The sequence below is a fragment of the Hydra vulgaris genome, chromosome 03 (genome assembly GCF_038396675.1).
Source record: "Hydra vulgaris chromosome 03, alternate assembly HydraT2T_AEP".
NCBI classification, from domain to species: Eukaryota; Metazoa; Cnidaria; class Hydrozoa; order Anthoathecata; family Hydridae; genus Hydra; species Hydra vulgaris.
This window is the reverse complement of record NC_088922.1, coordinates 56,333,228-56,347,669: the sequence shown is the minus strand read 5'-3', so window position 1 is coordinate 56,347,669 and position 14,442 is coordinate 56,333,228. Positions and strand designations below refer to the sequence as shown.

At 27.1% G+C, this 14,442-nt stretch overlaps 1 protein-coding gene across 6 annotated transcripts in view; it reads right to left on the bottom strand.

Annotated features, from left to right (window-relative positions):
* LOC100204675 (bromodomain and WD repeat-containing protein 3) overlaps positions 1 to 14,442 on the bottom strand; it is a 53,980-nt gene that overhangs the window by 28,935 nt on the left and 10,603 nt on the right. For all 6 annotated transcript variants that reach the window (XM_065793760.1, XM_065793763.1, XM_065793761.1 and 3 more), the window contains exons 10-15: positions 9,165 to 9,245; positions 9,032 to 9,060; positions 4,667 to 4,738; positions 3,543 to 3,613; positions 3,332 to 3,432; positions 2,662 to 2,702 (exon numbers count right to left, since the gene is read on the bottom strand). In XM_065793760.1, coding sequence (XP_065649832.1) covers positions 2,662 to 2,702; positions 3,332 to 3,432; positions 3,543 to 3,613; positions 4,667 to 4,738; positions 9,032 to 9,060; positions 9,165 to 9,245 — 395 coding nt within the window. The remainder of the gene's footprint in view (positions 1 to 2,661; positions 2,703 to 3,331; positions 3,433 to 3,542; positions 3,614 to 4,666; positions 4,739 to 9,031; positions 9,061 to 9,164; positions 9,246 to 14,442) is intronic.

Below are 14,442 nucleotides of genomic sequence, written 5' to 3'. Positions count from 1 at the left end.
TAGGCAGCCATTTTAAAAAAAGGAAAACAATAAATGAGTTTAATTTACTTTTAAAAAACCTGCTAAACAGTATATACTGTGATTAACTATATAATCGCTAACAATTACCACAATAGTCATGCAATTTAGTTTAAAAAAAAAAAAAATGATAATTGAAAACATTAGGAAAATGAATCCAACTGAATTAGGAATTTTTCAAACTTATTTAGCTTAACTTGATTTAAAATAATTAGACAAACCTTAAAATACCTAGACAAATGTGTTTAATTAGTGGAGCAGAAATCTTAGCATTGATTAACACAAAGCTCCAGTTAAGTGATTGCAAATTGTGATATATGAAAATATTTCTAGACCTTAGTGTATTAAAAACTGTGGACACTGTTCTAAGAAAAAGGTCAATCGTATTAAATTAATGAAAAAATAAAACAATATATTAACTACTGGAAAAATAATAACAGTCAAAACTTTTATATTTTAAATTATTAATTTTTTAAACATCAGGTAATTCAAGCATTATAAATAAATGAAAAAGTTATAGGAAAAAATAATAAGGCCTGAAAAATTAGTGTGGTAATTTAAAAATCAACTGATAAAAAATTATACAAAAGCTATTTGCACATTGTATGAAACATTAAAGGGATCCCAATGTGCCGAGACATGTTCATATTTAAGAGAATGATAACAAAAAATGCATGGGCTAAATTTTTTTGTTTTAGTCAAAGCTTGCCTTCTCCACTTTTTTTGCCTTCTTCATCAAACAGTCTTTAAAACATATGCTGCAATCTACAGACTTGATAATTTATTCAATCGTGTTTTATTCCTGAGAGATTTAGTACATGGCATCATTGATTTCTTTGTTTGTTTAAAAGATCGATTTTGTAAAAAACTTTTACATTTTAAACAATTTTAAAACAATTTTAAACAAGACCGATTATGTCAACAAATAAAAAAATCAATGACGCCATGTACTAAAACTCTTAGGAATAAAATGCGCTAGAATAAATTATCAACTCTGTAAATTAAGCATATATTATGAAAACTATTTAGCCAATTACAAAGTGGAGAAGTCAAGCTTTAACTATAACAAAAAAAATTAGTTTTTCTTAGTATACATTTATTCTTTAATCAAAAAAATTTAGCCTCAACATTTTTTGTTTATCATTCTCTTTAATACAAACACAGCACGCCTCTGCATTTTAAGCTCCCTTTAAAATCGATTTTTGTTTGAAGGGAAGCTTTGAGGAATTATTTATTTGAGTATTTTAAATGTTTTAAATTAGAAATTAATTAATTGATAATAAAAAATAAAATAAAAAGATATATATTAAGATAAATTATTAGATTTTTTTTGTTTTGTTGTAAAATAATTACAAGTAGTTTAAATTAGTTTTTATTTGTTTTTAAACTCTTTAATTTTATATAAATATCTGTGTTAAATAGCTATAAGCATTTTATTGATGGTTTTATTTGATTTATAAGAAAATATTGAATAAGATCACTGCTAAATTACTCTAGACTGTTGTGATTTGCGGTTGTTTTTTAACATTACATCGTACAGTATGTAACAAAACTAAAAATTTAAAGACCAGAAGTATTTCCAGATATCGCAATTCGTGATCACTTAATTTGAGCCTTCAATTAAGGGTTGTAAAATAAACATATTGTTTTGAACTTTTAAAAATTTTAAATTTCAAATTCAAGACTATTTTAATAAAAAAATTTTAGTAGATTGAAATTCATATGTTCAAATAGATTTCTTTTTAAAATTAACTCCTAAAAACAACTTGCGTATTTATAGAAAATGTTTAATCTTGATATTGCTACAAATAAAACAGAAATATAAAAAAAACGGTATTGCATTTTTCATATTCTGTTTGAAATTTTTTGTCAAAATAAATTTTACTTGAAATTTTTTTTAGCTTATTTTGTGTTAACAACATATAAGATATAAAAAGAAACATTTCTATGGCTAACTTTTACTAGTATGTCTACCATATTAAATATACTTAATAGTTGAATAACTTTAACTGAAGTAACTTAACTGTAGTAACTTAACTGGCTATTTTGATTTAGTTTATAGTTTACTGTGATGTACTTTATCCATAAAGTAAACTACACTATATTTAACTTTAAAATAGAAGTAAGATATTATTGGTTTAAAGTAATTAAAAATTAATGCAAAAGTGAAAAAGATCGCAGTTCTATTTAAAAGTTAAATTTATAGCATGACGTACTTTATGGATGACCCTAATAAAAACCTCAGACAAAACATTTTATATTTTTAAGAATTTCCAAAAAAAAAAAAGGTAAATCAGAAAAAAATAATAATAAGAACCAAATTAAAAAAAAAAAAAAAAAAAAAAGTGAAAATATATTTTTAAAGAAAAAACAAATCGCGAAAGTACAAAAAGAAATCACGACTCACTATCGCAATAAGCTTAATTTCAGCCATGTTTTACTATTATTATTAAACTACTTGAATGTAAAAAGATTTGTTATATTGAATCGCAAATCACTTTTTAGATTAAATTTAGATTTTTGGATTATTTTTGAAATTTTAACCTAATTTTAAATATTCTGTTTTGATTTTTAACTTTCTATCTACAGCAATTATTTAGAATTTATAACAATAAATCTAATAAATAAAACTAAAAAGCATACCTATCCCCTCTGTGACTATATAAAATGCTGTCCACATGATCCTGTAAATAAAAATTGATTTTAGAAAAAATATTATTTCTTTTCTTAAGTCTTGTATTTTGTTATTGTTTGTTTTATTCTTATTGTTATGCATTGTTTCAGTAGTTAATAAATATTTTAAAATACTATTAAATATTATTAATTTTTCTTCATATCAACAAGGTCACATTTAACAGAGAGTTAAAAAAGAAGTGCTGCCATTTATAATGTTGTTCAATAGAAAATTTCATTGTTGATGATGGTGATAACAATGTTGATGATGATGATGATGATGATGATGATGATAATGATGATGATAATAATGATGATGTAATGATGATGACGATAATGATGATGATAATAATGATGTAATGATAATGGTAACTGTGATGATGATGATGATGATGATGATGATGATGATGATGATGATGATGATGATGATGATGGATGATGATGATGATGATGATGATAATGTTGATGATTATGATGATGATGATGATGATGATGATGATGATGATGATGATGATGATGATGATGATGATGATGATGATGATGATGATGATGATGATGACTATTAGGATTTAACTTTTTGCATTCGAAAATTCAGATAATCTGTATATAAAAGACAAAAAAAAGTTTATGCTAAATTTACCACATGGTTTGGTAACTCTACAATCTTTTCTGGACCATCTGGATAAAGCTGGTATATACGAATGAAATTATCTGAACTTCCTGTTACCAAAAAACTACCACCTAAAAATTTCCATTGAAAATCTATTAGGGCAATAATTCTTAATAAAAAAATTGTGAAACATTTAAACTAGCAACTTTATTATTGTAGTATAAACAACTGATAAAATTACCTGGACTAAAGGAGGAACACAGCATTTGCGCACCAGGTCTTGACTTTTCATTGAATTTAATAGGTGTTAGGCTAAAATAGTTTAAAGCATTATTTAAAAATTTTTTAAATTAATTTTTACAATAAAAAAGGGAAAATATTTATCAATGTTTAAATCCAGTATACACAAGACATGTTTTAGACATTTAAAAACATACTAATAAATTTTAGTACACAATTTAACGCCTTAAACACGCCTTGTGATCATTGGGAAGGGTCAAAAACATGCTGTCCATTTTTACTAAATCAGCATTCAAATAAAAAAAGTGACCTATTTGAACAAAATTAATTATTTAGATATTGATAAAAATAAACTATTTTTCTAATTTATTAACCATATAGTTATTTTTTATTTTTCATTCTTCCAAATTGATGCCTGAGTTCTGTCTTGTTGTATTTTCCTTGATAAAAAAAGTTTATCAATAAATTCATTGAGATTTCCCCAATTTAATTTAACAAAATATGGCATAAAATCGAGTTCAAATGTAATAGTATATTAGTGGCAGACAAAGACTTTTTGGGGCCCAGGGCTATTTTAAAGCATGAGGCCCCTTTCCATGTCATTAAACAAAGAGTTTCTTTTAAAAGTATCTTTTTCTTTGTATTGAGGCCCACAAAACTGCAAGGGCCTGCTAAAGCCATCCCTAGCCCAGACATTACTTCAGCACTGTAGTATACTAAATTTAAACATCTTCATGTTATTTCAAAACTTTAAACTTCATTTTTTACTGCTCTTTTTTTTTTTTTTTTTTTTATTAGTTAAAATTCAAGTTATTTAAAAAGTTATACCAAATTAATTAATCAAATTAGATAATCTCTTAATGAAAAACACAAACAGACAATTTTTTGAAGTGGAAAAAAAAAATTAAAAGAATATTTTTTTTGTCCATATTTAAAAAATTAATAAAATTTTTTGGTAGCTTCTCAAAATGGAAAATTTTTATGTTGCCTTTTTAAATTTGAAAACATTATTTATACTTATTTGATGTCATTTTTTCTTAATTTGAAAACATTATATATAATTATTTGATGTCATTTTTTTGTATTAAAAACCACTTTAAAAACAAAAAACAAAAATAAGATTACGTGAACTCTTTCGATAATGGACACCATGGCCAAAAACAAATATTACCATCTCCGCCAGTTGACATTAAATATCTATTTAAAATAAGCAATAAGAAATCCACAACTCTTTCTACAAAAATCATTTCAGTAAAAATAAAGTTATAATTTATACATCAATACACACATATGTACAGTGCATTAAAAAGAAATAGATGCATTAAGATTTTGTTTCTAAAAGCCTATTTAAAAATCATGAAATAGTAAATAAAAAAGATAAGAACTTATTTATTTGAGAAAAAAGGTTTTCTTAAACGAATCTTGCATTTTGGATACTAAAACATTTAATTCTATATAAAAACATTATCGAAGATAACAAAAATTATCAATAAAAAAACTGCAAAATGCCCAAATCAGTGCAACAAAAATAAACATACTAAACTAGAATTTAAAATATCCCCTTGGTGCTTTTTTGTAAGCTACAGATCATTCTTGCATTAATTTAACAAGATTGTTCCAAATTTTGAGTGGAATACTCTCCAAATGGTATCTTGTTCTTGCTTTGGACTATTTATGGATGTTTGTACCATAATTAATTCTTTGTATGTCCAAACGTAAATAGACTTGATTGAATTTAAATGTAGGGATAAAGCTGGCCTGGGTATTAAATCTACTTTGTTTCTTTAATCTGTTGACTGTAAGAAATGTTTGGGTAGGCACCATACTTTATTAAAACAGCCACCATTTATTTTAAAAATTCAACATGTACTACCTACTAATAGAACCATAAAATTTTCTTCCTTTTCTATATAGATGTGTGGGTTGATTCAGCCTTTATAAATATTACACACACCTACTCCGAAATACCGACACTCTTACTGCCACCTGCAACCTCGGTACAACAATGCATTTACTTTACAAGTTTAGACCTTTTAACAAGAACTTCTTAACTATATTACATATACAATAAACTTATTTATATATACAATTCATAAATATATATAATAAATTTATTATAACTTTATTAATTACTTATAAATAATAAAAAGTAAGATTACTGAAAAATATCACTTTCTTTCACTTTTCAAAAGACCATCCAATTCTCTCCTCCCACCACCTCTGGCTGTCAATATGGATTTTCTAACAGCTGCATTATCATCAATATTTCTCAATATAAACTAAAATGTTTCTAACTGTTTTCACACTCCAAGTTTTTTTTTTAAAACCTTATGGACCCTTGATGTTAAACAAGGTAGGAACCTACGGTTTTTTCCTGGTCGCAATTGAAATATCATATATGTCTTCCTTAAATTGTCTGCTGTGATAATTAGTAGTCCAGTATTTTTATTTTTAGGTCTTTTTTCTCGGGTAATAAAAACTGAAGAAAATAACTTACTGACTACTAAACAACTACGACTAATAGGAACTGTTTAATTAGAAATAAAATATTAATTAAAAAAAAAGTGAAATTGAGAATTAGAAAATAGTGTGAAGCAAAAAAGATAAATCCATAAACTTTTCTCACTCAATCTTCAATCAAATTTGAATATTTAAATTATTATGTTTTCAAAGTAGTTTAATTTACTAAGACTTCTTTTTTAAGAAAAAAAATGTCCACGTGCATCATTAATGTTTTTTTATTTAAAATTTAAATAAAAGTTTATTTTACTAATTAAAAGCGAAATGTTTAACATTATTCATTCACATGTCCATGATTCAAAATGCGATTAATGCATTTAAAAAAACAATACATTAGCATTTTGAATTAAAAGAAAATGTAATTTTGAAACGCATTATGAACTGAGAAAAAAACAGAATTCAAAATGCAAATGTAAAGATTAAATTTTTTTTTTAAACACTCTTACTTTGAATTGAAAAAAAAAAAAACATGCTTTAAAATGCAATAACAACATTTTAAAAAACAGTATAGTTGCACATTGAAATCTTTTATTATGTTTAGTAAAGTTATATAATGCACCATAGTGCATTTTTTTCATAAGCTTGCATAAAGTTTATGTACATTTTTAAACGTAGTGTACTTTAAACGTAGTGTACTTTAGGTGCTTTTTTAAAGGTTTAAATAATCTCAATAAATAAAATCTTCATAGTTTAAAATATAGTTTTTTAAATATGGTTTTATTAATAAACACTCTTTTGTAAGTAACAAAATGTCTGGTTGTCCCACCAGGCGACTGATAAGCATTTTTTGAAAATTTTAGTAGCCCTTTGAGAAAACGAGTTGTCTTGTGCTGTCAGATGAGGTTCCACCCCTGATAGTTGCATGGTGTGTCAAAGAAAAAAAATCTTTATAGTTAAAATATGGTTTTATTAATAAACATTCTTTTGTAAGTAACAAACTGTCTGGATGTGCCAAGCTTGCCGAGCTACTGACACGCATTTTCATTTGTCGCCGGACGAGTATGAGGTTCCACCCCTGTTAGATGCCACCTGATGGTTTAAATGTTTTTAGATTATTTCTGATACGATTCTTTGAAAGTTAAATTCTCGCTATTTTTCTGTTACTGATCATTACTGATCCTTCATCTTATTATTTGCCACTTAATTGTTTCATAAACTGCTTTTCAGTTACTTAACTTGCTTTAACTTGACACTGCTGGTCATCATAAGCAATTTTATGCAACCTTGAGAAAATTATCAAGGTTACATGAATAAAATAATTTTGAAAAATAGCTAGGTTGAGAAAAAAGTAGAAGGGAAATCAGTTAAAAAGTTTCTTAGATTGACACAAATGCCCACACATAATAGAAGACTTTGCAAAGAAATATTAACGGACAAAAAATATATATAATAAAGCAATAAAAATGATTAAAAAATGACTCAATAAATAACCTATCAAAACAATCAAAATAAAATAAACTGGCAGTTTATTTAGATAGATAAGTTAATAGTATCATGGGAAGTTAGTTTATTAAGTGAGGGATTTTCCCATTTAAAGAGGAGCAATTATTTTTTTTTTTTTTTTTTTTTTTTTGTTATTTTGACTCCCCAAGGCCCAGAAAGCCACTACAGATAAGGAGGCTACTTAATTGTGGTTATAACCCTCTCTCAACTCTATAACTCCGAAACACGAACCTTGACAAACAAGGCCGCTGCGCGGAGAAACAAGTTGAGCGCGGTACTACCAGGGACGTGGTGGGGATCGAACTCGGAACCTCTCGCTTATGAAGCGAGCGCTTTACCACTACACCACTACTGCATTTTACCTTTAATGTTTAGTTAGAGCAGTATCCAAGACCTCAAAAAAGTTACAATTAAACAGATTTTTGCAATTAATTGACATGTTTAAATATATATATATGTGCGCATTTTTTATCAGTTTTAAGGTGTTTATTTATCCTAGTTATCAAAAGTCTGGAGGTTTCTTCAATATAATTATAATTAGAGTAAATGCCAATGAACTAAAGCTTTAAATATCTTAAATTTGACTTATTAACATAGGTAGAAACAGACAGGTTCATTTTTTTATCGGTATACGGTTTTATTTTTTGTCGAAAATGATTATACTGTAAAACAAAAGAATGATTTTTTATGTCTTTATCGATTCTCAGCCAAGAGTTAAAATTATATGTTTGATAAATCAAACAGTGTATAAGACCAAATTTGTAGCATAAGGAAACAAAATTTAAAAATTTTTGTAAAAGAACCTATAAAAGTTTTTTTATGATAAACTTACCTAAAAAAGGCTAATATAACATTCATTAAAGGCTAATATAACATTCAAGAAATATATTTATATATAATATGTGTATTTAGTTAAGCAATACAACGCCATACTAAAATAGGTAGCTGCGAAGACTTTAATACATACATCGACTTATGTAGAACATGCAAAAGAGTTCCATTACATTTTAATGGCACCTCTATGTGCCAAAACAAGTTGTTTTTATTTTATAAATCAGAAAACGTCAACACATCAACACAATAACATCAGAAAATAAGTTTAAACTTTTCAAAACAAATTATTAATTGATATATTAACAAAAAATAATTTATCATTATTGTTGCACCAAATGGACGAGGACGAGGTTTTCTTTTTTAATAGTAAGTTAGCAAAAAAAAAAAAAAATCAGATAACAAAAAGAATGAGCTTTGCAACTAAGTATTATATAACTATTAAAAGCCAAAATCATTATGAAACAAAAATCTTTGATATGTTAAATCCAAGTTAAACTAATGGTGTACAAAATGTTTGTCGAATAAGGAGTGAAGCTTTTCATTTGAATTGCACAAGAAGAACAGTTAAACATGGTTGTGGAAGTGTCAAATCTACTTTTAACTTTTCATAAAAAATTATTTTACTATAAAACATAAAAAAAAAATAGCTACAGAGACAAAATTTTATTGAAGTATTCATGAAAAATATTATACCTAACAAAAGGATCAGCACTTGGACAGAACTAAAAAAAAAATTTATACGTTTAACTTGAGTTTTTTAAAAAAAAAATGTACCTTTTTACACCACACCTTGGTAAATAAAATGCTTAAAAATTGTATTTTTTACCTCTAACGAAGTGATCATTCCTGTATGACCTTGCAAAACTGCAACAGGATGTGTGTCTTTTAGTCTCCAAACTCTGATAGTCTGAAAAAAAAAACACCTTGAATTGTAAAAATTATTTGAGCAGTTCAAAAAGCAACATAAAATTTGAAAAAAATTGAATTTGGTTATCATTATCAAACTAGTAATTAAAACATGTTGGAAAAACTGCTGACATTTGCTGAATTTTGACAAAGAAAAATTTTTGTTTATTTTGGAGCATTTTCTAAATTTGACAAGATATATCAAATGATTTTATCGATTTGAAAAGTGATCTTCAAAAATAATAGTGAAAAAAGTGTCTGCATTTGTTTTAAACTTTTAATTTTACATTTCTTAAAAAGTATCATTTTACATTAATGTTCAGTCATAAAAAAAATGTGAAATTTGCAACACTTTTTTTTTTAAACTTACATTGATGAGTAAGTTAGAAAGTAAAGAACTTTGAAACATAAAGAGAATCAAAACACACCAATGTTAATATTTTATGAGAACCTATTTTTATGAGATCTTACCATAAGAAAATACAGTTAAAAAAAATAAGTCTAAAGGTGCCACACTCCGGTTGCTCTTTGCAGTCTCTTCAATGGCAAGATATTTCCCTTTACAATTAAAAAGTGCAGATTTTTCTTGCAAGTCATTGTGTAATATAAAGCTGACTGTTGACCATTATTCATGGTTCAAGGTCTACAACAGAAAATAACTTAAAGAGTGAACAACAGTTAAAAATCTGACTCAACAGCAGTGCCAGATTATCTGCAACTATTAGTTTTCTCCATTGGATTTTGTAGTTGATGAAACCCTTTACATATTATACCAGTTGTTGTATCCACACTTTTACTCTGGCTGAAAAAGTTTGTACACATATTTAAGCAAGAGGAATGTTTTTTTAGTTAGAATATATGACTACAGGTATTGAATTGGTTTTTGATTTCAAACAAACTTTTATCGTGATTACTATTGCCTCATTTTAAAACATTAATTAGATCTCCACAAATTTGTCTGTATTTTACACTTGTCATATTTAGCGCCAATAGTCTTTGTTCATACGGGAAATTCTTTAAGCCTCAAATTTGTTTAAAAGATCTTCTTAATAGGTTTTCCATTTAAATTTTATCTTTGAGAGGATGCGGGGTACAGATTGATCCACAATATTTTAAATGGAGGCAGATTAAAGCTGAAAAAACTTTTTCAAATGAGCATAGATTTGGATAGGATGAAAATGATCTTTTTATCAAACCCAATATTTGTGTTGCTTTGCTGACTTGAATAGTCATGTGTTTTGAAAATAATAAATTTGAGTCTACATGAACACCTAAATTCAGTTTTAGTGTAAAAAAAAAAAAGTGTAGTACAGTACAGTAAGATTTTGTACAAGTGTAGTAAGATTTTGGTATCATCAGCAAAAAATGCTGCTTTTGACTTATTTTTGAATACTTCAAGATAAATATTGTCAACGATAACCAAGGTAAATATTGTCAAAGGAAACATTGTTATCAAGTGATGGTTTCCAAAAATCAATTACATATAGTTGGTTGGTTAAACAGGAATGACCTTGGCAAAATCCATGTTGGTGTGGACTTAATAAGTCCACACCAACATGGTGTGGACTTATTAAGTTGTTGGTAATTAGGTGTGCCATAATATAAATTTGTATTCTTTCAAAAATTTTTACTGAGATACAAGTTAAACTGATAGGTCTATAATTGATAGCTTTTGATCTGTCTCTTTTTATAAATATTGGTGAAATTGTTGCATTTTTCCATATTTGTGGTATTGAACCGCTCTTAAGGACTTTGTTACAAAAAGTAGACAGATGTTTTGAAATTTGAAAGCTACCTTTCTTAAATACTATCGGATGTAATTTGTCTGGGCCTGATGATTTAGATGTGTTTAGAATAAGGAGGTATGTTTTCATATTTTATGTTCTTTAAGATCTTGTTTGATCAATATTGACTTGAAGACCAATATTGTTTGAAAGTAGATTTTCATTTTTATAAGGTCTAATCTTAGGTCAAACGGTGGTATTTCAATTTCAATGTTTTTAGCAATTTTTTTTTAATTCAATAATTGCTTTTCTGCATGCCACCTCGCCCTTGTTTCGTGATATGTAATACTCATTATATGTCTCATCACTTTTGTTTGATATATATTGGCAATATTTTGCCTGTTTGTTTTTTATTCTATTTAGTACTCGATAGTCAATCCATTTTTGAGCATTTTATGTTTTTGATATTAGATTTTGGTACATTGTTTATACTAGTTTTAAGCTTATTGTAAAAGACATTTCATAGTTGTTCAGAGTTGGACGTTGCACAGAGTTTAATAGTTGAAAGGTAAATTTTATCATACTTCCCTTTTGTTTATAAAACTTTTGTATAATTTGGCTTTAGATTTTCAGTAGATTCGATCAATAGCGCAAAGTAAAGTAGATAATGATGACTTTTGACTATTTGTTTTAAAAAAGAAATCGTGTTTTCATTGGATGTAAATAAGAGGTCAATTGAAGATGGAAATTGATTAAAATATGTGTTGCTTCTGAAATGTGTTGGGTTAAAAAAGAATGACGAATAGTTTCAATAAATTTAATTGATTTAGAGTTATTTTAAATAGATTATTTTGGATTTTGCCAACCGATACCTGGGTAGTTAAAATCTCCTGCAACAAGTATGCAAGATTTGTGCAGTTGTTGTTTTCATTGTCACTATTTGGTGATCTGTAGTATAAACTCAGCAACAACTTAGAAGTTTTTATTATAATTTTTTTTATGTATAAATATTGCTAAGCCTCTACGTATGAGATAATGCTGTGGTTTTTATATAATAAATAATTTATGATGGCAAACTCGTGGTCATTAATAAATTTATTGAGAATATAAAATAAAATAGAATTTGGAAAAAAATCAAACAATCAATCCAAAAATTAAGTTATAAACAAACAAAAAATTATATGCACAGAAAATAAAAAAATTAAATAATGAAAAAATAATAAAATAATGAAAATAGTGAGAGTTTTAGTAAAATTGTTTGAAATATAGTTTTATACACTAAAAACACGTCTTATCACATTGAAAGCGAAAACCGAAAAAGTTTTATTGCAATAATAAAAAAGATTTTCTCAAGAGAGATATTCTTAAAAAACAATGGAAAAAGTGATTATGATTAGATATTCCAGTTGCACAAGAAGGTGAAAATTATGGAACTTTTAAAAAAACAATACTATAACTAACAAAACATTAACTACATTTAAATATTCTATCAATTTTATTGATCTGGCAAAAGAACTCCCAGATATAAAGTAACTAACAGAGCCTAGCAGTGATATTTTCGTGCATGAGAACGAAAAAAAAAGTCTTTCCTTTACAAAAACGAAAACTAAAACGAAATTTATTTTTAGAACGAGAACAGAATAAAAACAGTAATTTTAAATTTTCAAACGAAATAAAAACTGAATTAAAAATTATTTTAAAACGAAAATATTTTTGTTCTAGTTTTGAAACGAGTTGAACTATTTGATATATATAATTATTATATTATAATATGTTATAATGATACATTACTTGAACTTAATTGAATTTTATTCAATTCAGTTCGAATAAATACATTTGAACTGAAAAAAATCAAATTGAAAGACAAACACAACTGATGAGTTTGGGTTAACTTCGTGCTGGTAGAAAGAGAAATAGTTTAGTACAGAAATGGTTTAATTACAATGCGTCATCCAACAAATCAGTATGTCTAGTCTTACTGGATGGTAAAAAAGTATGCAATACAAAGTTGTGCGCAAAGAACCCAATAAATCTTAAGGTTTCACAATATGCCTTGATGGCTGGACTAAAAAAGGTCCTACTGCATTTTTTTTTAAGAATTTCGGTTTGTTTACTTCATTGCAAATCGGAAAAACCAATAGATCTGCTTAATTAGTATCTTGTGAAACATCTTGATACAGGTGAACAATTTGCTGATTGTTTTGAAAAATCCCAAAAGTATTGGAATATTTCCAGAGAAAAAATATTGCTTGTTATTTTGGATAATGGAGCAAATCAAGAATGAAAGCTCAAGCTGAACCTGATTTTTATGACACTTATTGAATTGGAAAATAAGGTTAATGAAGAGCAGATAACAGATTTAAGATAACAGATTTAAGATAACAGATTTATGGAAATAAAGACATCTATCAACAAAGTGCTTGGTGACCTTAACATTAGTTCACTTGCCAATAGCAAATGGATAATGCTTGAGGAGTTTATCAATCTTTTAGAACCTTTTGCGAATGAAACTGATATTCTTCAGACAGATGCACTTTCTCTATCAAGTGTTATACCTTCGATACTTAATTTAGAAAGTTACCTTGAGCAATTTGGAGAGGCCAATGATGTAGCAGTTAAAAAGCTTGTAGATCTACGCTGCTGTTTTGCAGTTCTTTTGCAGCCAAACAATCCTAATTTAAATCCACTGCCAAGTGCCGCATGTCTCCTTGACCCCATGTGTGCAATAGCTTTTTTAGATAATGAGCATACACAAATCAGAGAGTGTGCAAAGGCATACATTTCGTCAGAGGCTAAAAAATTGGTGCAACATGATTTACCTTCAGCAAGTGCATCTGCTCTTTCTGCTGAGATTGCTCCAAAAATTAATGCATTAACAAAATGGAAATTTTTAGCGGCAAAACAGCAAGTAGATAAAATAAACCTTATTCCAGTTAATAAAGCGCAAAATGAACTCAACAAATATTTTATTGAAATAAGGAACAGATTTATGTGCCAAAATGCTTTAAATTTCTGGAAAATGAGACGTGCCATTTACCCACATATTGCACCATTAGCTGAAGACCTTATTGTAGCTCCTGCAACTCAAACATTTGTTGAAAGACTTTTTTCAATCTGTGGCTTGCTCACAAATGGACAGAGAAATCAAATGTTAGCGTCATTGGAAATGTGAGTTTTCTTAAAACTAAATTCTCATCTAGTCTAGATGATAATCGTATAATCACCACGCATTTTATTTGCAAAATATATGAGTAATTATTAAAGTCAATACAATAACTATTCATTAGATTTTATTGTTACCAAATTTGAGAAATTTTTATTTTTTATTTTTCTTAGTTATACCTAATAATTGAAGTTTTTTAAAATTTCAGAGCCCTAAGGACAGGTTGTTGTTGTGCTTTTTATTAAGGGCAGGGGCAGGGCTCTGAACCCCTAGCCATGGCACTGCGTGTATAATGTTACATTTAATTAAGT